Here is a 22,314-nt window from a genome sequence, read left to right on the forward strand (position 1 = left end):
TATAGTCCTACTTCCAGCTTGTCCTCAGTGAAGCCTGCCGGTTGTGGTCCTGCCTGATTCCTTCCTGATGGAGTTGGCCGGCGTCACTGGGTGGGAAAGCCAGAACCAGCATAATCCTGCACTGGGTCAGTGACTCCATCGCTGTTCGTAGCAACAAACAAATTGCTTTATCTAGCTCCTTGTAACACGCCAGTAGGCATTTCAGTTCAACCACTGCTCTTCTGCATGTCATTACCAGGCTAAGGATGGAGTAGTTCATAAATTTCAGACAGAATGAGCAATAAGGGCAGTAAAACTGCTCATTAGGGAACACTACACCACCTCAGGTTACTTCCAGAGCAGCAGTGGCTGAATACCCCAGCCGGCATTAACCTACCTGTCTGGAGGAGCTAGCGAACCCTCAGTGCCCAGAACACATCGCTGGCCACCACGCTGGCAAGCTTAGGCTGTGACTTTGTCTGGCCTGCCAAGAAGTGACATCCTTTCATGTAAGCACGTTGGCAAAGATTCTTGTCTTTGCGATCAAGTTTTTGAGATTCCTTTCCAATCGACTGTCAGTTCCTACTCCAATGTAGAAACTTCCTGAGTCACAGCTAGCATGCCTGGCACCGCTTCAGTGGAAGTCAGAGCCTGTTGCTGAAGCTAATCGGAGAAGAAGTCAGCAATACAGATCCTATCCTGCAGCAGAGCAGCCAAAAGTTACTTCTAAGTATACGAAAACTCCTCAATTACATTTCCTTTACACAAGAGGGGAGGTCGGGCAGGTGGGGCAGCACAATTACAAGACTCACGACGTGGATTTTGTTAACTTTTATATCCAGAAAGTACTACAGAAGTACTTGTCGGAACATTACTGGTTGGTTTGGGGCAATAGCAGAAAAGAGGGAAAGTCCTCCGTACAAAAACACCTTTAAGAATATCCCAGCAAGCAGAGACGAGCAACTCGAGCAATTTCAAATCCTGAAGGGGATCGGGTCAATCTTTTCTAAGCACGGACAAGCCTCAAGTGCTTTGCCACAACATTCATGGGATTCGGGTTTCACAATGGTGCAGAGATAATGGGGACAGAGATGATGGGGAAAGCTAAACCGAAAGAGAGCACCTCTTTTAAAGGCCCACCCTGTAGGCGAGGAGCAAGCACCGCCTGCATTCCCGCAGCTGCTGGTACTGGAGAATTTTAAGAGAAATTGCACAGTGCTGTGGAATAGTGCACTGGAAGACTAAGAGCCTTGGCAGAAAATGTAATGCTTTTCCAAAGTTCAAAAGGGGACAATTTTTAACCTTTTAACAGCAGCTTTAGGAAAAGATGCTAATAGAAACTATAATGTCAGCAACACACATTTTTTTTTTTAGACATTCAGTCAATCTTGGAATCTAAAAACACATATGATACATTCTGTATTTTCGCATGAACTGTATTAATAAATATTATATATTTAAAAATCACAGCTATTTTACTTTTCCTTCCCATAAAACATCATGGCCTACATTATTTGCCTGGCTTTAGAAACACCTGCTTAATCAAATATGCACAGCCAGATACAGCTGGAAATCAAAAACAAAGACTTGAAAATATCAAAGAATTTAAATTACATTTTTCTAGTTGAAACACAAACTTCACCTTATCCACTGATATGCTGAAGCAACAAAAAGTTTTACTCTTTCAGGGCAGTCATCTGTATGCTCTATGAAATAGTTGTGGATGTTAAGCTTTGGAAAAGGTTAGAATCACTCTCTCAAATTCTAGATTTTAATCCTGAAGTAAGCTTTAAATGGACGTGGAACCCAGCGTGAAAAACATCATAGAATATCAGAAACCACGATGCAAATAATACTCCTCCTCTAGCTGGCTATTTTTTCCATTGCTTTTAGTCCTACTTTAGATCTATTTTTAAATTATCATGATTGCTTGAAATAAATGTGAATTCATCTTTTTAAAATAAACAGTGGTAAACTAATCCCTGTGAAATACATGACTGATTTGTACGATGCTTATTAAGACAGCACACTCAACTTAAAGCTCATCTTCACTACAACCGTTCTGCAACCTTCAGTAATTCTATACTGTATACTTTTATATTCTGGAATTATGGGAACATATTTAATATCTGCACAGAAATTACAATGGTCATTTCAGTAATAACTTTTTAACGATCTACATTTATTAAACCGTTGTCCTCAGCACATAGCATAGAGTCAACCATACTGCTTGGATTCACGTTGCCTGATTTATGTACTCCCAGTTTAAAAGAACTGCTTACGTTCGACACAGGTTCCAATTTTTATCACAGTTGTTCAGTAAATAAAACCCACAGAGGCACCGAGAAAACATCTAGAGGCTTTCCGAAGAAAATCATATCATGTTTTATACAATATCACACGATTGGTATGTCTTAAACTCTCCCGCTAATCCTCGCGTTTTCCAGGGAAGGATTGGGTAAGTAGTTTTTAAGCTTTTTTCACACTGAAAAACCCCAGGTCTTTCAGCGCCAGAACTTCCAGGATTAAACATTCTTTCCAGTTGTTGGCTCATGCCCTGAAGATCCTGCACTCTCAAACATCCTATTCTAGCCAGTTCAAAGATCAGGAAAATGAAGCCATCTTCTTTGCGGTCATAATCCATGACCCATGCTGTTAGATACTTAAGAACATCTCAAAAGCAAACTACCTTGTTTCAGCTCGCAGCGTGAGCTCGGCGGGGTGCAGGACCACATGACTGCCGGCCCTACCTCGTCAGGTGACGCGGGCGCTAATCTGATTTGGTGACTATAAAACTTTAATCAAGCCTAATGCCATCACATTCCAGGCCTGATGAGGGGAGCTGCTTTGCGATACAAAACCAAACGCTAATAAGATTATGAATCAGGACTGCCATTAGATTGCAGCTTTCTAGTTTTCTATCCCATACGTAAACCAAAGAAAAATATTGCTACAAACCAATCAGGCAGACATACGGTTTTGAAACAAAATTAACTAATGTATTTTATTCCAAAACAGCATTTCACTCATTGCCAGGGAAGGACAAGAGAATACGCTGGATCTTATAAGGCACAATTAAAATGTAGCAAAACCCATTAATTTGAAATCAAGGTAAGTAAGAAATGTATAACATGTAGACACGACAGTCAGAGAAACACTACTTAAACAACACAACTTGCTGTAGCTGAAGGACCTAAGAGTTTAAACCTGTAACCAGTGTAGGCTGAATTCCAGTAAACAAAGCAAGAGAAGAATGGAAAGCAATTACGAAGACACTTGCTCATGATTTGCAATCACCTCCTTGCTCTGTAGGTTCTCTGCATCTCAATTCCATTCACAGAGCAGGAATAATAGGAGTTAGCTACCTACTAACATATAGTTAAGGATGAGGTTTTTCTATATTGTAGTATCTGGAATTACAGTTCCTGTGGTGTTGCTTTCCGAACTGTCAGACAGCTCCTAGTGGAATCCTTCACAATGGCTGGAAATTTTGGACCGTGGACACGTGACCCCTGGCAAACTCTCAGTATAATTCAAGAGAGAGAAAAAGCTAATATCATTCCTGAAAATGAAACGCCATTGACTTCAAAATTAAGAAAATTCCACACACTCGCTTTCTTCTCTACTCTTCTAAAATTTGCATGCAAACAAGGTCAGGTGCTGTAAGTGATGTTTTTACAGGCACATATTCATTTGTAAAGTTTATGGTATTAAATAGTTAACTTTTTCAGAAAAGCTTAAATCCTTGAAAAAGAGCTTACTTTCACCTGCTTTCTAAATCAGTAGGGTGTTAATTCTACTCCTCACCATAAAACGTGACAGATGAGAAGCAAACATCACAAACAGAACTATTGCAGTAATTTCTGAAATTCGGTTCTTATACTGAAAGACTATTTATACTTCTCCACAATTCTGTGGTAATACAGTCTCTCCTGGTGTAAATTACAATGTTAGAGGCATTTTCTCTGTATTTCAGAAGATACCATCTCACAGAAATCATTACAAAAGTTTCACTTTATGTTAAAACATAAAAAATTCTCAAGTAGCTGTGAGGTTCATTCACCCTGTGAGATGAATCAACAGCTCGCAGCAAAAGCTGGAAGGTTTCGATGCCCACTGCCCACTGTGTGTAAATACCCTTTTCCTTATTGCGTCTGCTCAGCAAAAACACAAGATCAACCTATCAAGAAAGCAGATGGGTAGTTCCACGTCAGATCAGTGAGCTGAATCGGCTCTAGAAAGGATCTGACAAGCCCCTGGCTCTGCTGGACTGAATCAGTGGAAGCAGAGGAGGAAAAGGAAATGAGACTTTCTCTTGTAGCGACAGTGGCACATTATATCCAGTCAGGAAAGGCTGAGATTTCCAGGAATCTTTGACTGAAATTAAACATGTTTCATGCAAGAAATTCTAAAAATGGTAGGAGCACGGCACAAATGTTGCCAATTACAAAACACTTTTGGAATTTGGGTTCTGTGTCTGACAATTATTTAGCCTCTAGTTTTAATTTCAAGGGGAAAATGAGATAAAAAGAAAGAATAGAATAACTACTTGTCAGAGAAATAGTAATAAGAAAGAGAATAATAGAAAGAGAAGGATCAGCCCTGCACATTTATTTATACCTATTCTGTAAAGTTAATGTAATTTGTTTTAATATCCTTAAAAACAAGCAAAGAAGTACTGTCTTGCTGAAGGAGCAAAAGTAAGTGTGCTGCTCTGCATGGGGGTGACGGTAAAAAAATAAATCACCAAGACAACATGCAGGTAGTTTATCATTCAATTCTGTCTCTGATACGTACATGGCCACTTAACAAAGGTAACCTCTCTGGGTTACAAGTGTTCTATACCAAAAGCTCTCTAATACATAGGTTATACACACCTGCAAGCACTCACTGCTGAAACAATTTAGGTATTGGACGCTGGAACTATAACACAGAAAGAAATGGAAGAGCTGATGTGAGGCTTTAGAAGTTGCGAACTCTGCCAGTTTCAAACTCCTCATGCAACGACACACGGCGTTTACACCAACAAGACCTGATTCTTGAGCTTTTTCAAAAGAATTGTGAATCCTGGTCCAGATTTCCACCAATCATTAGTCAGATCATAGGAAATGACATTTAATAGATATATTTATTTCTTGCCGTGTTTGTTTTTTGTTTATTTTTTTTAAACATGTCTTTTGATTCTCCACCACCGCCACTTGTGCTGGACAATAACCTAAGTTTGAAATTAAGCGTTTATTACTCAATACCTCAGAGTTTGGCAGCAAATACAGAGCAGTAAGACAACCATCAGGATACTCTTGACGAAGACCTGTAACTGCCCTCTCTTTAACGTGAAAAGAAGCCGGGCAGCAGCAAAACGAACGCGCTGCCACCAGCCAGGAGCACACACTGCTGAAACTTCACGTCCCTGTGCACGGAACTGATGTGCAGGGGAGAAGCGGTACTGCAGGGTCGTTAACATAATGTTAATGTATTGATCTTTCTTCCTGTTTATATTTAATATGAGCATTCATGATTTTTCATTAAGTAAAAGAGAAAAAGCACTCGACAAACACATGCACCTGAAAACCACGGTTTGCAACAACAAAGCACGCACGCATCCAAATTAAATTAAGGATCGAGAGGAGGGATTTGTACTATTAGAGCCCCAGGAGCTCACCCGTCTGTATTTACCCTACCCCCCCCCAGGAGCGCTTCCCCAGCCCCGCACCTGACGGGGCCGCCCGGGGCCCCCCCCACCGCCGCCGTTACAGGAGGCTGCCGGGGCCCGGCCGGGCTTCACCCCCGGCCCCTCCGCCTCCAGCCCGAGGGAAGCGAAGCGAGCAGGGCCGGGGTCTCTCCGTGCCGGATCTCTCCGTGCCGGGGTCTCTCCGTGCCGGGGTCCCCCGGGGCCACCCCCTCAGCCCGGCCCCGACCCCGACCCCAGCCCCGCTCCCCTCAGCGCGCTGCCCGCTCACCTGCCCGCTCGCCACCGGGCCTCCCGGCCCTCCACGTGCCAACAAGGCGGGCTGCCATTGGGCAGCGGGCTCCCCAGCCGCCCTGCTATTGGCTGCGCGCAGCGGGCGGGCTCGCCCCGCTGTCAGGCGAAGCCGAAATGGCGGCGCGGGGCGGCGGGGCCGGTACCACAGCGGGCACCGCAGCCGCGGGCGGCCCCGCCACCAGCTTCCAGCGCAAGGCGGCGGGCGGCAGCCGCCTGTCCGCCCTGCCGGGCACCCGGCCCTCCGCTCGGCACGGGCAGCTGCTGCTCTCCAGTGGGCTGCCCTCCCTGGACGCTGTGCTAGGTCGGTGGAGAGCGGCTCCCCCTGCCCCTCATCCCCCCCCCCCCCCCCGCCGGGCCCCTGAGCGCGGTTCCCTGAGGCGAGGGCAGCGGGCGGCGCCCCCGGGGCTTTCGCTCGTCCCCTCCTCGCAGAGATGGAGCTCGTGAAGTGCTCTGAGCGCTTGCAGGGAGTCCTTTCCTCTTCCTTTTTTCAGTGTGGAAATAGCGGCTGTGGCACGGCGTGGGTCGGGCCGTGTGGACAGCTCCCGGTGCCGGCAGCTCCCTCAGCCTGCGGGCGCTCCCTGACGAGATTTGGGGTGGGTTGTGGAAATGGGGAAGGCTTTTTTCCCAGTGTATCTAAGGTTATTTCTAAAACACCTTTTCCTTGCCTTAATGCTCAGTAATTTCCTGACCTAACGGGCTTTACACCTTAAAAAAGACCCTTCTCTTTCACCCTAGGAACAGAAACTCTTGGAAATACTTTAACTTTTTTTTAGGATGTGGCATCTCTGAAAAACCCTATATCCGATATATTCTATATCAAACCTTCACTGGCCTCCTTGCCCTTCAGTCACAGCTTCCTGGGAGCTGAGTGGGGCCCTCAAAGGCTCCTCGTGGGGCTCGTGCACCATCTCCGTGGCCCTCCATGGGGCTCACCCCTTCCTTACACGTTTTGGTCCAGGAACTGCAAGCCAGATACTGAATTATTTGGCAGACAGAGGTAGCTTAGGAATAACTGTAAGTAAGGGACATGGGAGCAAGCGTGGTGTTACTAGACACAGGTCGAATTAGGAGCTTTGGAAAAGAGGGGAAGGCAGAGGATACATGGAGGAATTTCTTGCACCTCACAGCTACATGTTGATTTGCACAGAGTTGAGCACTAGCTATTTCTTAGTAAGTGCATTTCCCTTAAAAAAAAAAAAAAAAAAAAAAAAAAGAAAAAAAAAAGTGGTAGATCAGTGCTGCACTGCAAATGCTGTCTTAGTAGTAAGGCCCTCTGCATCCCCCGGCTTTATATTCAAGTGTATCTTCAAGTGTTACTGACCATGTTTGTATGATTTCAAAGGAGTTCTCTGTAGAGTTGCAACTATTGTATAATGTAAACATCCCTTGTTTGGTGTTACATGGTCAATTTCAAGCTGCTTGAGAAAAGGCCACAGATACTCATTGAAAACAATCGTTGACACTTCTCAAGTTGCAACATTTCTTGTTTCCATCCCTAGGATCTGAAACCTCATTGCTCTAAGTAGCAATGCAGAAAGTTAGAAAACTCGCCTGGTTGTTTGCGTGTAGTACTGCCTTAGATACTAGCAGAACAAAATAAAAATAGAAAAAAAAAGAAAAAAGAAAAAAGAAATACAAGTTCACATCAGATTTCTTAGGGAACATAAAGATTTTAACTTCCTTCTGATTTTATCAACGTTCCTGCTACTTTTTGCTGCGGCCTGCTTTTTGCCTAATTTACTATTATTGTTGCTCATTGAAATACGAACACATTACCATGGTAACTGCAACAGTTTTACATTCCGTCAAATAAAATATCCTTGCTTAAACTCTCCACAACATCTTATAACATTCAGCCAACCTTCCTACTCAAGTTTCCCTTTAGCATCCAGGGTATACACACATTACAGCTCTGGCTTGTAGGAAGAGGCACTACAACTGGTGACCTGAAAATAAAGCTTGGGAGTACTTTGTGTTGAGGTACTGGCTGACAAATATTCTCTCTTGGACGAGCTGTTTAAAGACAAGAGACACTACATCTGTGGTGGCTACAAGGGAGCTTCAGATAACCAAGATTTTCAGTCATTATTGCCATGAAGTAATCCTTACTTATGGCTCTGACCCTATTTCCTATGTGAAATTGTGTTTTGGTAAAATCTCATCATTTTGAGTTACTTTTTTTTCATGTACTAGTTTTAAATAGCTGTTGTTAGCAGCACATGCTTTCTGTCTCCTCAGAGAATTGAATATTTAAAGCGAACTTTGTATCAAGCGTGATTTTGGTACTTTTTTCTCCTTTATCCTTGTGGTAGAGCTTTTGTGTGTGTGTGTATATATATATTTTTTTATTTTATTTTCTGAACAGACAAAATGGAGCAAAAATTGGTGAACCAGAACACAGGGATTTCATACTGTCTTTCTAGTAACTAGTACTTACAGTTCTTTTAAAAAAGTATCTAGGAAATATTCGATTCCTTGATACATTTGCCATAAATATTGAAGAGTTTGTACATCTCGGTTCAGGAGCATAGCTTAAGCTATCTGCCATGCACTGAGACACAGCGATGAAAGGAGTAGCTGACTGAATGTTTGCACTGTGATGTGCCACTAAATTTCTGGTAGCCTCATGGCATGGCAGTGAAGTGATTCTGCTGTGTTTTGAGTTCAGGCATAACAAAGGAACAATATTAACACTTTTGTGACTTTTGTAGAAGCCTTGTGATCATTTTAGACATGCTGCTACCACACCTGTACCGCCGATGCAAGCAAAAAATATCTCTTTACTCTTTTGTTTTTATGGTCTTGTGTTTCACAATTTTTAGTCTTTTCTTTCACAGGCTTTGGCCTGTGATTTGATGTGTTTATTTGTTTGGCTTTGTTTGTTTGTTGTTGTTTATTTTTTGCTGTTGTTTTAAGTAGGAAATACAAGGTCAGCAGCCAGAATGTTTCATGTCAGGTGTTCGTCTACTTTGTAAAAGCACTTACTGTTTTGGCTGCTTACTCAGCATGACTTATAAGCAGCATCCTTGTTCTACCTATACAGAGCAACATTTGGAGCTGTTTTATGTCTTCTAGTTCTGGCTTGCTTATGCCAAGTCCTGTATCTTGGCTTTTTATAGTAGGCAGCAAGTAATGTTATGCTACTAATGCACAATATCTAGATTGCTCTAATATCATTTATTGATACTCAAACATTGATACCTTGTGTCTTGGCAGTCATATTACAAGTAACACTTCCTTAAAATATTTCTTTGAATGTTTTTTTTCCTCCAATCTGTTGATATTCTGTCCTGGTGCTAAAATCCTTAATTTTGGAGGTAATTATGTATAATATGAAAATGGAAAAGCACGTATATTGTTTGCAAATCCTGTTGATGTTATAATCTGTATAATTATATTGCATTCTAGGTCGTCGGGTGACTTTTGCTAGAATGTGCATAGAAACTTAGCTGCTCAGCAGCATTAAGGAGCTGAAGATGAGCTCACATAAATCAGTGGTGAATGCAGAATTCATTGTCTCTTGATAAAAATGAAGTCTACTGTAGTCCTTTGGCCTATGGTCCTTTGGCATCTGTTTGGCCTACAGGAGAGAAATTTACTTCTTCTCTTCCTCCTGGGTGTACATCAACTTTATAAGTGCTACAGATATTTGTAGTCCCATAAGCAGAAATAAAGATGAAGAAATCGATCCAACTCCTTTAGGAATCAATTTCCAGTGAAGTTTAATGAGCTCTTAATTTGATAGACTGTTACACTATTCACTGGAGTCTGACTGTAGAGACTTCTTTTATCAAAACCTTTGGATGCTGCGCTGATGTGATTCAGTTTGCTCCCAGCTTGCTTTTAGATCAGGATTTAATTGTGGAAGACATACTGCAGTTTCATTCATGCAAAGCACTGCAATAGACTGGTTTCATGTGATCATCCAAATGCTTCCAAAGCTTTTGGAGCTTTCCTGTCACAGTCTTACATTCAATAAAATATTTGTAGTCTACCTTCAAGTTATTCCAATATTTTCTGTCTTGGAATGCATATTACACAATTTTTTGCTCTTCACGTGAAGTAAAACATGATCTTTTCTTATACCTTCTCTGTTTAAATTCATTCTTGAGACAATCATTTAAACCACTGTTACATAATTATACTTGTTTTCTCTTTGAGGAACAAATAAATCAGTCAGAACAAGAGTTCATAGATTTTTTTTTCTTTTTTTTTTTTTTTTTGTAATACTGTTGAGATTGATAGGATAAGAGCCTGTGTATCAAAACATGGGCTGTATCCGTTTCAGTCTCTTATTCATTTGGTCATCTGTGATTGGAACATAAGCATTGATTGCAATTGTTTAAGCAAAAAGAAGAAAGTTGTGTCCAATTGGTTAAAATATATTTTTATTTTTAAACAAATATTTCATGCAGCTGTATTGATAGAGCTGCTTCTGTGTCCAAGACATACTCAAAAATACTTTAATAGTAGTTTTTTCAGGTTTATTTTATTGTATGAAGTGTCAGTCCAGCTCTTATTGGGTGAAATCATACCTGCCTTATTGTTTTGTCTATTTTCAGTAATACAACAAAAACTAGGGAGCCAGGATTTTGCCTGACTGACTTCAGTGGGAATTTGTGAGCATCTTAGCAGGCCACTTTATGTACGTGGTTCTTGGTACAAAGCAATATCACCTGGTAGTGATTGATATGGATGTACTTTGGAGATTGTTTACTCACTTGAGTCATCCAAGTAAAAATTCCCTGGCAGAGATCATAAATCGTTATAGTAGGACTTGAGTATAGTTGCATAGAGCTCTGCAGGATCTTTTTTGCCATGACGATGATAGTACAGTATATTGTGAAAGTAATTGTAATGTGTAATATATAATTACATGTAATGTGTAATTATTTCATAATAGAGAATTGTAGGAAGTATTGCAAAGGTAATTAAAATGTTGTTCACTTTTGTATTTTTAAATTCCCTGTTATCACCTTTCTTTGACTTATAAACTAAGAAAACTCAATTGTTCTCTAACGTAGCATTAAAATGTAGTCTTACTCTCTTCTTCATTTTGTTTTCTTTCCAGGTGGAGGCTTAGCTGTTGGAACCCTTCTTCTTATTGGTTAGTATAGAATATATAAATAAAATATATCAGAATGTGGCTTATTCTGCTAATTTCAATATATTATTAAATGACCTGTCTTTTTATTGTGTATAAAGACCACACTTCCCATTTCTCTTTTAAATGCTATGGAGTTGCTGAATTAAAGCTTTTGAGCTATACCTCAAAAGAAAACAAGGATCTAAGTAGCACATAATGCAAGCTAGCTTCACAACTTGAGAGAGTGTCATTTCATCCTTCCCACTGTAACCGTCCTGATGTTCTGAAGTAGGCTTTTTACATCTAAGAAGTTAAGTCTGCTGATCACTTAAACAATATTACTAGAGATAATTTAAATTTCGTTGGTATGAAATATGTTTGCAAAAACAAGGTCTTCTTGCCTCTAGAGAAAGACACTAGTAGGCTGGCAGTTGTTCAGTCTTTCAACCTTAAGTAAGATGTAATCAGTAATTTTCAGTTATTTTCTGAAGGAGTAAAATGATGTGGTCCAAACATTTTCCCTATATTTACTTCCACTTTCAAATGACAACCATCACTAAGGAGACCAGTCTTTAACTTCACCTGCCTTTGTGTCTCCATTTGTAGATTGGGTCATGATATTTTGAACTGTTACAACATTTCAAATAATTTTAACACTGAAGAATATAACAGTGAAATACGGAGAGGGCTTATCTGAGTTCTCTTCTAGACAATATTGGGGTTACATCATGTTATTTTTGGCTAGTATAGGGTTTATATGAACCTGTCCTAGAAATTGAACAGTTTTCAGTTTCCCCGTGAGAAAGGTAATTGCTCTTATTATGTCTTGCTAGTTCTTATTTCTACATTTTAACTATCATTAGAGGCTGTTTAGAGACAGATGTTGCTGTCTTTAGTGAATCTTAGAAAATCTCAATTTTTAAATAAAAATCTATAAACTGCTGTATGTTGTGATGCAGGTCTAAGTAATTTGAATAGTTGTCTGACAGAAAAAGTTCACTGACATTACCTGATTTCATATAGGTTACCACCTGTCTAATGGCAACCATTTAAGTTCAAATTTTTTGAGAATGCTGAATTGGTACAGCAGTTCACTTTTGGTAAAAGAAGTTGTCCAAATCCTCCTCTCTCTTCCTGGCTGTGCAGTCCTCTTCCTTGAGCTGGTACTAGTGCTTTTCAATTCTTTGCTGAGATGATTCAGCTCTCTAAGCATACAAAAAACTGATCTGGTTAAAGTGGAGACTTTTGTCTTGGCTTAGTGACCAGAGTTAATATGTGAGATGTGTACCAGAGCTGGTACAAGGGGAAGAGGAGAACTGAAGAGTCAGAACTAGAAGAGAGTATTTGGCCTTTCTTGAGGAAGAGAATACCAATTAAGCTTAATTTTCTTATGACATTTCACCCACATTTATGTGAACTCAGGGGAAATGTTAAAAATTTTATGTCTTAACTGCTTTAAGAGATCTTTTCTGACACAATTTGAGAAGAGCTTCAGTCTTTCTATGATTAGAAGGAGGAAAAAGTTAGAACCTATCATATTTTTCAGAGATCACAGATTATGAAACTTCTTGTCTTGTCTTCCCATGATATTCATTGTCCCTGTCAGTAGAACTGGCTCATATCAAATGAATCTTCTGTCTATAAAATTGACATGAAACAAAAGAAGTTGGTTCTTTACATGGTATGCAGTTAAGTAGTGGAATAATTTACCGTAGAGTGTTGTGAAAGAAAACAAATAATAATAATAATTTTTTAAAAAATCATGCTATCAGTGGGAAAGTAGGCAACTTCATGGAACAGAAAGCAGTTTGGATTACTAAGTACATGGATACCAAGCCTGGTTTGGGAAGTCCTTGAGCTACTAACAGTGCGAGGCTGAGCAAGCGAAGCACTGTATTTGCTTGTTCAGTTCTTATTACCCTATCCTAAACATCTGCTTTTGCCTACTGTTGAGCATAGGGTTAGATATCCATTTCAGCTGACCTAAATGGCACCAGATGAAGTGAATACAAAAGGTGGTGACCTTGCTGTTCTAATGAAAGAGATGCCAATACTCCGTGATTTGAAAATGATAGGATTCTTACCTGGATGGTTTTTGTGTTTGTTTGTTTTTTCCTCTGAGTGCATGACTGTTTATTTGTGATCTGCTATTAAGCTTAGCTTATAGAAACATGAAGGAGAATTTCACTTTTAGATTTGAAAACTATTTTTTTTCCAAAATAAAACTTTCCATATGTTATTTTGAAACGTGTAATTATATACCAAAAGTCTTGAAGGGAGAACTATATTTATTCATGACTCATTAGTCTAAAAACTTTTAGACTAATTTTTAAAGTTGGTGCAGGCAAAATTGTAGCTGCATTGTTAGAATATCCTGTCAATACACACAAAAAAATCTGTCATGAGATTAGTCTAGGCAAGCTTAATATTATACAGGATTGAAGCTGTCAGCGATAAACCTCCTAGGAAGATCTTCCTGCGTTGTACTCCAAGTGTTATAAAAAGGTTAAATTCTTCTCCCCTCCCTTCAACATTCTCTAAGGCAAGAATAAATTGCATTACTTTTAGCTTAGCTCCCTTTGCAAATTAAATGCTCATCTTCATTATTTGACACATTATCTTGGTTAATTTAACCAAATAATAGTAGATTCAGGATATTAAAATATTTATTTTAACTGTTGTGTTCTGGAGATGTAGTAATGGCACAGGTTACTGGATGTGACTGTAAAGTAATGTTTGAAATATAAGTGCTCAATTTTTTTAAATTCAAATCATAATAATAAGCATCATGATTTCAATTGATTTCAGTTGAACTTCTATAGTATGTTCTTTTGACAGTGTTTTATTTATATGAAAATTAGAGAGTTGAGGTACATGATTATCTTACGCAAGATACTAGAGGAACCTGAAACTTACTGGGTTTTGTTCCTATAGTAAGATTTATTTTTTTTTTAACTGGTACTCTAATTTCAAGAGAGATTCCTGTACTGGGTTTATAAGAAGCGGTAAAACTGGCATTCTGACTCTTGAGTGAAATGGAATTTGAACGCTACCCAGACAGTTTGCTCAATACCAATGTGTGACCACTTGTTGGCTCTTTCACCTTAAACTGCTCCAGCAGATTAGCCTTATGGAAGAGTCTCCCCTTTCAAAACAAACAAATAGTATAGCTGCTGATTAAACAAACTCCTTTCCTCCCACTCCCCAGTGTGCTTAGACCTGCTGTTTCGCCACCCTTAGGAAGAGTTTTCAGAACAATGTGGTTTGCATTCTGTATAGTGAGTTACGGTGTGCTCAGATAGGGCTGTCCTGGGTACCCTATCGGAGCCTGTTCCTACATACCTTTGAGATGCTGTAGCTTTGACAAGGTCATTGATGGCTAAATGTTTTAAAGATTATCAGTAGGAGGGTTTTTGTTAGTAGCTGAGGTCAATTATAAAAAGTTAAAGTTGTTTGGTTAAAAGCAGGTCCATACCTGTGCGTTCGAAGCCCTGCAGCAGTTTCAGCTACTTTAATTAGCTATTCTTATTTTTGTTAGACATGCAATTTAACCTGACTGGTAAGAGCTCTCGTCACTTGTCAATATAATTGAATTTATCATCTTTTTAAAAATTGAAAAAGAAAATCTCCAGAGAGGTGCAAAACAGTGATTTTCCAAATATAATTATACAAAATACAAGTTAATCAGAATTCACCTTTCTGAAATGTGGCCAAATGCCAAATATTGTAACTTGTATGTTTGACAACTCGGTGTTGGCATGTGCTAATTAAATGCAAGTGACACAGAGTATATCCCCTCAGGGTTAGTAAATGTGGACATTAGTAAAGTATCTTTAAAATGGAATTTCAGATTATTGAAATAATCGCATCTTATAACCTGCAGCAATTCAGAGAAATGTTTCGTAGCTACAGAAAGACTCACCTTAGGTCACAGTACTATGCTGTAGAGCTATCTGGTGAAAAAAAATGATCAATACTGATAGGCTATGACAGGCTTTTGGCAGCTCTAGGGCAACCTGTCTAGGCTTTGTAAAGAGGGGAAAAAAAGCTATCTGTACATTACATTGCTGCAGTCTTATTTTTTCACCTTATAGCTCTGATCTTTGTAAGTAATTAAGCTACAAATTATCTCTGGAGTTTTTCAAAGACCTTTGTGTCATTCAATATACAGATGTTTAAAAGTTAGTTGTTACAAATATGATCCATGCATCTTTGTTGCCTTATGGTGACTTTTGCTCCCCTTCAAGTTACAGCGCTTCTCCTCCATCCTACCCTTGCAACACAAACACCTCTGGTGCAGGGGGAGCACTTAGGGCTAGGGATTTTTTTTAATTCTTGATGCCACATGTTTAGACATAAATTTCCATAATTACATGAGATTTTTGTCCTTAATGATTATATAAACCATCTGGTTACAGTGCCTCACACATATCTGCTCTCTTTGTTTTCTGTGCTCCAGCTTAACTCCAGTATCTTAAAATTTGGTATCTAATTCCATGACCCACTGATTCCTACTAGTCCCACAGACAGTCCATGCACAAAGGTGTTGAGTATGTCTCGTAAGTGTTCAGTAGCCTGTACGGAATAGGGGTGAGAGAAGCCAGAAATAGGAATTGGTCTTTATCCTTTGTTTTCGACGTGGCTGTATGCTGGAATTCATTGTGCCGATACTGACAATACTGCATTTTCTTCATAACTGTTTTGGCCATGAAAGCATGCTGTTGTGGAAAGAGGCCTCCAGATAACGGTCAAAATAAAGTATTTTATTTATGTCCTTAATCTGCACCATCAGAAAAGGTTTTGTCCCGGAGACAATATACATAACTTCTAGGTAAATGATCTCTTTTCCTTGTATAGTTTTACGCTTCACTAGTTACTCACCTGCTACTTAGCTATACTCTTTGTTCCGAAAGAATCAGAGAAAGCTGTGGACTGTTGTGTGACTTGTGGTGACTGGACCCAGAAAAGAGTCTGCAGCTGCACAAGTCTCGTTTGTCTGTGTGCCTTGTTAGCTAGAAGTGAAGTTCACAATGAAGGCTGCTGACGGGACAGCCATTTAGTACAGAGGCTAAGAATAAAGATTTGGGCCAGGCTTGTCTTAAGTTTCTTGGCTGACTAAAATACACTTAATGTTAGTTCCTACCCGTATAGAAAGGAGGTAGTTCTTCTGGATGTGTGTGTAATTTGGAAAAATAAAGATAACAGTCAAGCATTTATCGTAGCCATCAACGAGTAAGTCCAGGAGTTATCAGAAAACAAAAATCCTTGAAAGCATTTTGCCCACTTTACCTATGAAAATAATCAGTGAGCTACTGAAATACCTGTGCTAAATGATTTGTTTGTTTATTTAGAAAAAGAAAGCTGTACTCCTCTGGTTTTGAATAGCAATGTAACTGTTGAATCCAGGGTACAATGGATGCTATCAGAAAAGCCCCATATGGGTGCACTTTAGATCTTTTGAATACCACAAAAGTTTAGTGACCTAGAAATGAATCAATAAAAAGCCATCCTCTATGTGACAAATTGAAGAACTGAGGGATTCTTACAGATGCATTGACTTTAACAATTCAAGATACACTGTTTGTAAAGGCTTTCTGAGACACATTTAATCCTTTGAGTACTGTAGCAGACTATGAGGTGTTTTATATTTAGATCACTCTCCAATAGTTCATTTTCATGTTTTCACTGTTAAGTTTACTGTTAAGAAAGTTGATGTAAGAAGACAAGAGGAAAGGCTAGTGCTAAAATGCTTCTTCACACTGAACAACATTTTTAATTTGCTAATGTGAAAGCTCCTCATTGCTTTGCAAAAGGAGGTTTGGAAGGGTATGGCAGGGTAAAAACCTCTTCAGTCCCGTTAGATTAGAAATAAATCTAACACTCAAATTATAATCTTGGGCAAGTCAGTGGAAGGGTTTATTTCCTGTTCCCCACCACTTCGTATACATATAAAAAATATTCTTTACTACTACAGTCTCATTCCCTCTTAGTTTAGTTACATAATCATCAATGCACAGTATGATTTCTTACATTTATCCAGTTTTACAGAGTTTCTATGCTATGTTTGGCACATAACTGACCATGCTGTTTACTTCCTAAGGAATAATTAATATTAAAAATGATGATCCAGAGAGACTCTCTGTATAGTTGCAAACACAAACCCAAGCTAAAAATGCTTTGTTTAAATGGGATATTGGCTCATACTCTGGTAAATTGAGTTAAATCCTGTCCATATGCAATGCAGCTTGGTGTTTGTGTGCTCCAAATGATGAAGAAGGTGAACTTTAACCTATACATGAAAATCACGTTTTGTGATTTGTCAAGATGTGGTAAATATTACAGCTGAGGATTCTTCCAGAATGCCCGACTTATGTCCCTTTTCTTCTTTTGTTTGAAGGGAGGGAGGTCTAACAGTATTGCCTCCACTGACATCTGCTGCAGCAATTATATGGGAGGCTTGGTGACCTCTTAGGTAGCTCAGACATACTTTTTATTTTTTGAATAAATAGATATCATGCTGTCACTTTACTGATTTGTAAGTGGCTTTGGTTCTTAAACTGAGAGCTTCATAGATGGAAATTAGCACATGGAAGTCTATATTCCATAATGTATAGCTGTAAAGAGCTGTGGGTGGGAACCATATATGTTCCTGGACTCCAGTTACAAACCACTCCAGTTATGTTTGTGTTGTTGGTTTGTTGTTTTTTTTTTTTCCTCTTTTTGAAGCAATTTAAGGGCTAGGCAGGTTTCAAATAATACGTTTAACAAATAATACTGTAATACTTCTTAAAAACTTGAGTTGGTGTCAGTTCTACTCTTTGCTTCCCCGGTTGGGATTTGGTTTTATCTGAAATGAGCCTTTTGTCTCCATCCTAGTCTCACAAGGATCAACCTCCTCAAGTCATGGCACAATCTATGGACCTGAATCACTAGGAAAACACTTCTTTAGTATCTTTATTAATCACTAAGTAGAATAAAGGAAGCTGGAATAAACTATATAAAGTATTTAATGGCTCTAAACTTTCAAGGAAATAAGTTTGTAATTCTGTAATTCTTTTAGGAATTTCACCAGTTCTGGTGAAATTTTAACAGGAAACAACAGTAAGCATTTGTGAATATTGCACTTCTCACTGTACTGATCTGTCCATATTCTTCACTAGATTGTTATTTTTGGAAAGATAAATGTGCCACTTTTATGTTAATATGTTACTGGAAGTGGATCAGAAGGCTAGTATGTCCTGCTAAGCAGGTTAACAGTCTCAAAGGTAAACGAAAGAATATAATCTCAGTTCTTAAATCCCTTAGCTTACAATAAGATGCATGCATCAATGGCTAGTAGTAGTAGGAATAGTGTTGTAATTATTGTACTCCCTTGGGTTTATTTCTTTGTCAGAAAATGATGGTTTACAGTTGCTTTTAATTAATTTCTTTTTCAAACAGAATTCTTTTTTAATGGTTTTAACGAATGAGAAACTTTATAAAAAATATTTCTACTTAACAACAAAGTCAGTAATCTTGGAAGCTGAAGGGATTATTCTGTAGAAGGAGAAGAAAGAAATGAAACAATTAATTTTTGCCAAATTAGTAGTGTATACCTTTTAACATTAAAAAAAAAAAAAAAGAAGAAAAAGACAAGGTATCTCACATACTAAATCTGAGAGTGAAATGACAAGCAAGGAAATAAATTGTGTGTTGCCCGATGTCCCATGGAGAATAGGGAGTGTTTCTGGTAGAACTCTTCGTTCCCCAGTGAATTTGAAAATTTCAAATTTTGAAATTTACAAATCTCCGTGTCTTGTTAATCTAAGCACCGAAAGTGGCAGTGTTTGTGTATGGAATCAGGAGCATTGCAGTGAAATGCTATTTTTCTGGGATTTGCTTCTTAAGTTTCCTCATTAGTTTTAGGCTCTTTCTCCTTTTCAGATGTACACATTCTTTCTTCATTTTTCCCTACCACACTTCATTTGTTCTCTTTGCTTGCTAAGCTCCAGAATGTGCCATTCTGGTACATATCAAAATGGTAGTATCCCCTTTCCCCCACCCCACTTTAGATATGAATGGCAGCTTTCTCATTTTCAGCTTTTTTTTTTTTTTTTTTTTTTTTTGGTTTTATGAATTATATTTTAACATTTTCATGTGGATTCATAATAGGGAGGAAATTGTTTCCAAGTTACACAAACAATGGATTAGGAGTCTTGTTAGTTCTGCATAAAGAAAATTTACCTAATTGGCATGATCTAAAATTTTACTGTATTAATCAGATTATTATACTATCAGGAATGTGTTGTGCTAGCTGTTAATATTGCTGTATTTTTTTCTCTATCTCCTAAAAGTAGAGAACATGCAAGATGGTTCAAATTTCAGAAGTTATTTACTCATTCACTTCCCCCATAGTTTTTAGTTATGCTAAACTTAATTGTATGAAGCTCATTAAGACTTTCTGATTCTAATAATTTCTGATAGTTAACTTGCAACAAAGAGATGCTGATGGAAATGTTTGCCTTCCTGCAGTCAGTGGGAGTTCGTATGTTGGTTTCAGTGGGCTAGTATTCACTACGTCTGTTAACAATAATTTTCTCACCTCTTAAACTGCAAGTTCAGTTGTCTTTTGAATGTGTTCATGTTTTTGCTCTGGATAGATTGCAAAAATGGCATTGCAAATGTTTTTTCAGACAATTGAATTTTTTCTATTGGAGACTTGTATTTATACAGATTTGCTGGATTTTCTTTTTTTTTTCAATATTTTGCTGTTGCCTATTTTTGTAGTTCTTAAAGCTTTGAAAGAAATACTGATGTAAGAATGTCTCTATAAGAAGTGTTAGCTTTAGTTTTAGCATATCTTATATGACCACATTTTGAAAAACATCAATTCATAGATATTTTAAGCAAGTTGATTAATACTTTAAGCATAAAGAATATAAAGATAACATAGGTCTAAGAAATGAACAAAACTGCTTCCCATTGTGCCATGATTTTGGTAAATCAATCTTGGTTGACACTATGGGAAAACTTGTTATGAAGACAGTACTATTGCTGTATCCCATCCATACTGTAGAATCAACTAAATGATTACAAACTGTATCTCAGGCTTGAAAAATTAGGAATCAAGTGTTGTTTTAAAATTTTCAGATTCATATTTTACCTACTATCTCAGTTCTACAGTACATGTTCTAGGAGGTAGACCAAAAGAGGGCTTTTATAGTGTTGTGAAAATAGAGACCGGTGTTCTATCTAATAAAAAAAGAAAAATCCCAACCATTTTTGTTTCCACAGAGGAAGATAAATATGGTGTTTACTCCAATTTGTTGTTCAAGTATTTCCTTGCGGAGGGAGTTGTCTGTGGACATGACTTGTTTGTTGCTTCTGCTATGGAGCCTCCTGACAACATCTTAAAGGTAAAGACTCATAGCTTTTGACTAATAAAGTGCTAATTTCTTGATGTATTTAAATACATTTTAAAGTGTATATATTATATTTTAACAAATGAATTAATCTTGGTGATCCACAGGAATGTGTTGGGAGTCTTTACACTAGCGAGATTTGGGAATTAAATTTAGTTTGCTGGCTTGCCTCTATAAACAGTGAAGTAAGATCTTCTCAAGGATCAGTCTAGGGGCCTACTTATCCATCGTTTAGATCGTGGAAGAAACACTGCAGTTTAGCTGGCTAAACTGAATGGTTTGTATAAACCCAACTGTTTTCTTTCTGTGATAGGTAGGTGGAAACTGTAGTTAAGCTGCTTCCAGTATATTAGGGAGGGTGGGGAAACAGCGTACAAACTGTGTAGATATTTCTTGTAGAAAAAGAAAGAATAGCATTTAACATCTTTCAGTACATCTTCCTTTACGCATGCTTTTCATTCTGACTGTCTTTTTTCTACCAGGAAATATGGTCACTCTTGCATCAGGTCACATAAAAAGGTCTCTTGCAGACTTTTGTGAACTCTTAATGAAGCACTGATATTTTCCATTATCAGAAAATTATACAAGGGAAAAAATCCAGTCAATACTGTAAAAAAAAAAAAAAGCTGAGGATAATCTTAAATTATGAGGATAGTCTTAAAAAATTGATTAAATATTGTATATCTTTCTAAGGCTGTTTTTTTCTAATATCAAAAGTAAAATATATTTTTCTGGTTGCTTCTGTATCAAGGGTCATCTGACTGTTTTCTTAAGAATCTTCAAAGGCTATTTCTGGTCAAAATTACTCCTTTTCTCATTCCTTACCTAGTGATGGTAGTTTTTGTGCTTCATCTGTTCGTTATGTTCTTCAGTATTCATGAAAAAATATATTCTTAATGAAATTATATGCTTGTGGTTAGAAAAATCTATTTTTTTATGTTCTTGAAACTAAAAATTTCATTCCTAAATGAATACTTATTATGATTTGTTCTTGTCTTTTATAATATAACCTAAACAAATAGGCTAGAATTTTATTGTGAATTATGAATTGCATAAGAATTTGTGCTTTTTATAAAAGTAATTATTTTTAAATAATTGATAATCAAGTCATTGACTGGCTGACCATACAATGCGTGGTCATTGCATTTGTTGTTCTCATTAAAATTAAATTAGTCAAATGAATATTTTTATTGCATGGTATTAAATGTCTTAAAATAGACCAGCTAACATGCATTTCGTTCTTCTCTCATTCACCTTGAAATTAATCATTTATAGCATGTCACATTTTTCCTGGTTCCTGTTTATTATGCTTTTGCTAGTCAACAGACATTGTTACATACCTCCATCCTTCTTGTACCAGTTGGAGTTTCTGGTCAGTTAGTCTGACGCTGTTTAGTGAGCTCAGTTGTCTGATTTTTGCAGTAAGTTTTCCTTATTTCCTTATTTCACTAGGTAATAATACTGCATTCCTTTGTAGTAACTCCATAACGGTGTTACTAAAAGTGATTATAAAAGGATAGACAATGTTAGTACAGGAAAGTTCAGGGAAACGTAATTTTGTCTTGTTTTCTTTCTCCGTTTGTGTGTTTACATATCCAACAGTATTGTCTATGTTTTCTACTCTTACCTTGACTGTTCAACCCTTCCTTTGCTTACAGCAAGGCACAATAGAGTTGATTTCTCTGATTTGTATTGCTGTCTTGAAATTGCTTCAGTGAAGTAACCCTGTAATACATTAGGCATCAATCTAGAAAATTACGTGCTTTCACACTTGGCAGGCTTAGGCACTTCTTGAAAAGCTAGTATGTATTGCCTAAAAAGATGACATTGCAACACCTGGAAGAGTTGATCTAAGACTGGCATTG

General features: G+C 38.1%; 2 protein-coding genes across 15 annotated transcripts in view; one reads left to right on the forward strand and one right to left on the reverse strand.

The window, feature by feature from the left end:
- IMMP1L (inner mitochondrial membrane peptidase subunit 1) overlaps nt 1-6,078 on the reverse strand; it is a 34,041-nt gene extending 27,963 nt beyond the window's left edge. The window contains exon 1 of one of the 5 annotated variants that reach the window (XR_011809822.1): nt 5,940-6,072. The gene's annotated coding sequence lies outside the window, so the exon portion shown is untranslated. The other 4 variants (XM_038179274.2, XM_027459089.3, XM_038179275.2 and 1 more) reach the window with 4 other exon arrangements.
- ELP4 (elongator acetyltransferase complex subunit 4) overlaps nt 6,019-22,314 on the forward strand; it is a 196,887-nt gene continuing 180,591 nt past the window's right edge. For 3 of the 10 annotated variants that reach the window (XM_072039210.1, XM_072039212.1, XM_072039211.1), the window contains exons 1-3: nt 6,023-6,263; nt 11,034-11,069; nt 20,322-20,443. In XM_072039210.1, the coding sequence (XP_071895311.1) occupies nt 6,077-6,263; nt 11,034-11,069; nt 20,322-20,443 (345 nt within the window). In that variant the 5' untranslated portion in view covers nt 6,023-6,076. Of the gene's footprint in view, nt 6,264-11,033; nt 11,070-20,321; nt 20,444-22,314 lie in introns of those variants that run through there. The other 7 variants (XM_072039214.1, XM_027459068.3, XM_072039208.1 and 4 more) reach the window with 6 other exon arrangements.

The sequence above is a fragment of the Anas platyrhynchos genome, chromosome 5 (genome assembly GCF_047663525.1).
Source record: "Anas platyrhynchos isolate ZD024472 breed Pekin duck chromosome 5, IASCAAS_PekinDuck_T2T, whole genome shotgun sequence".
NCBI lineage: Eukaryota > Metazoa > Chordata > Aves > Anseriformes > Anatidae > Anas > Anas platyrhynchos.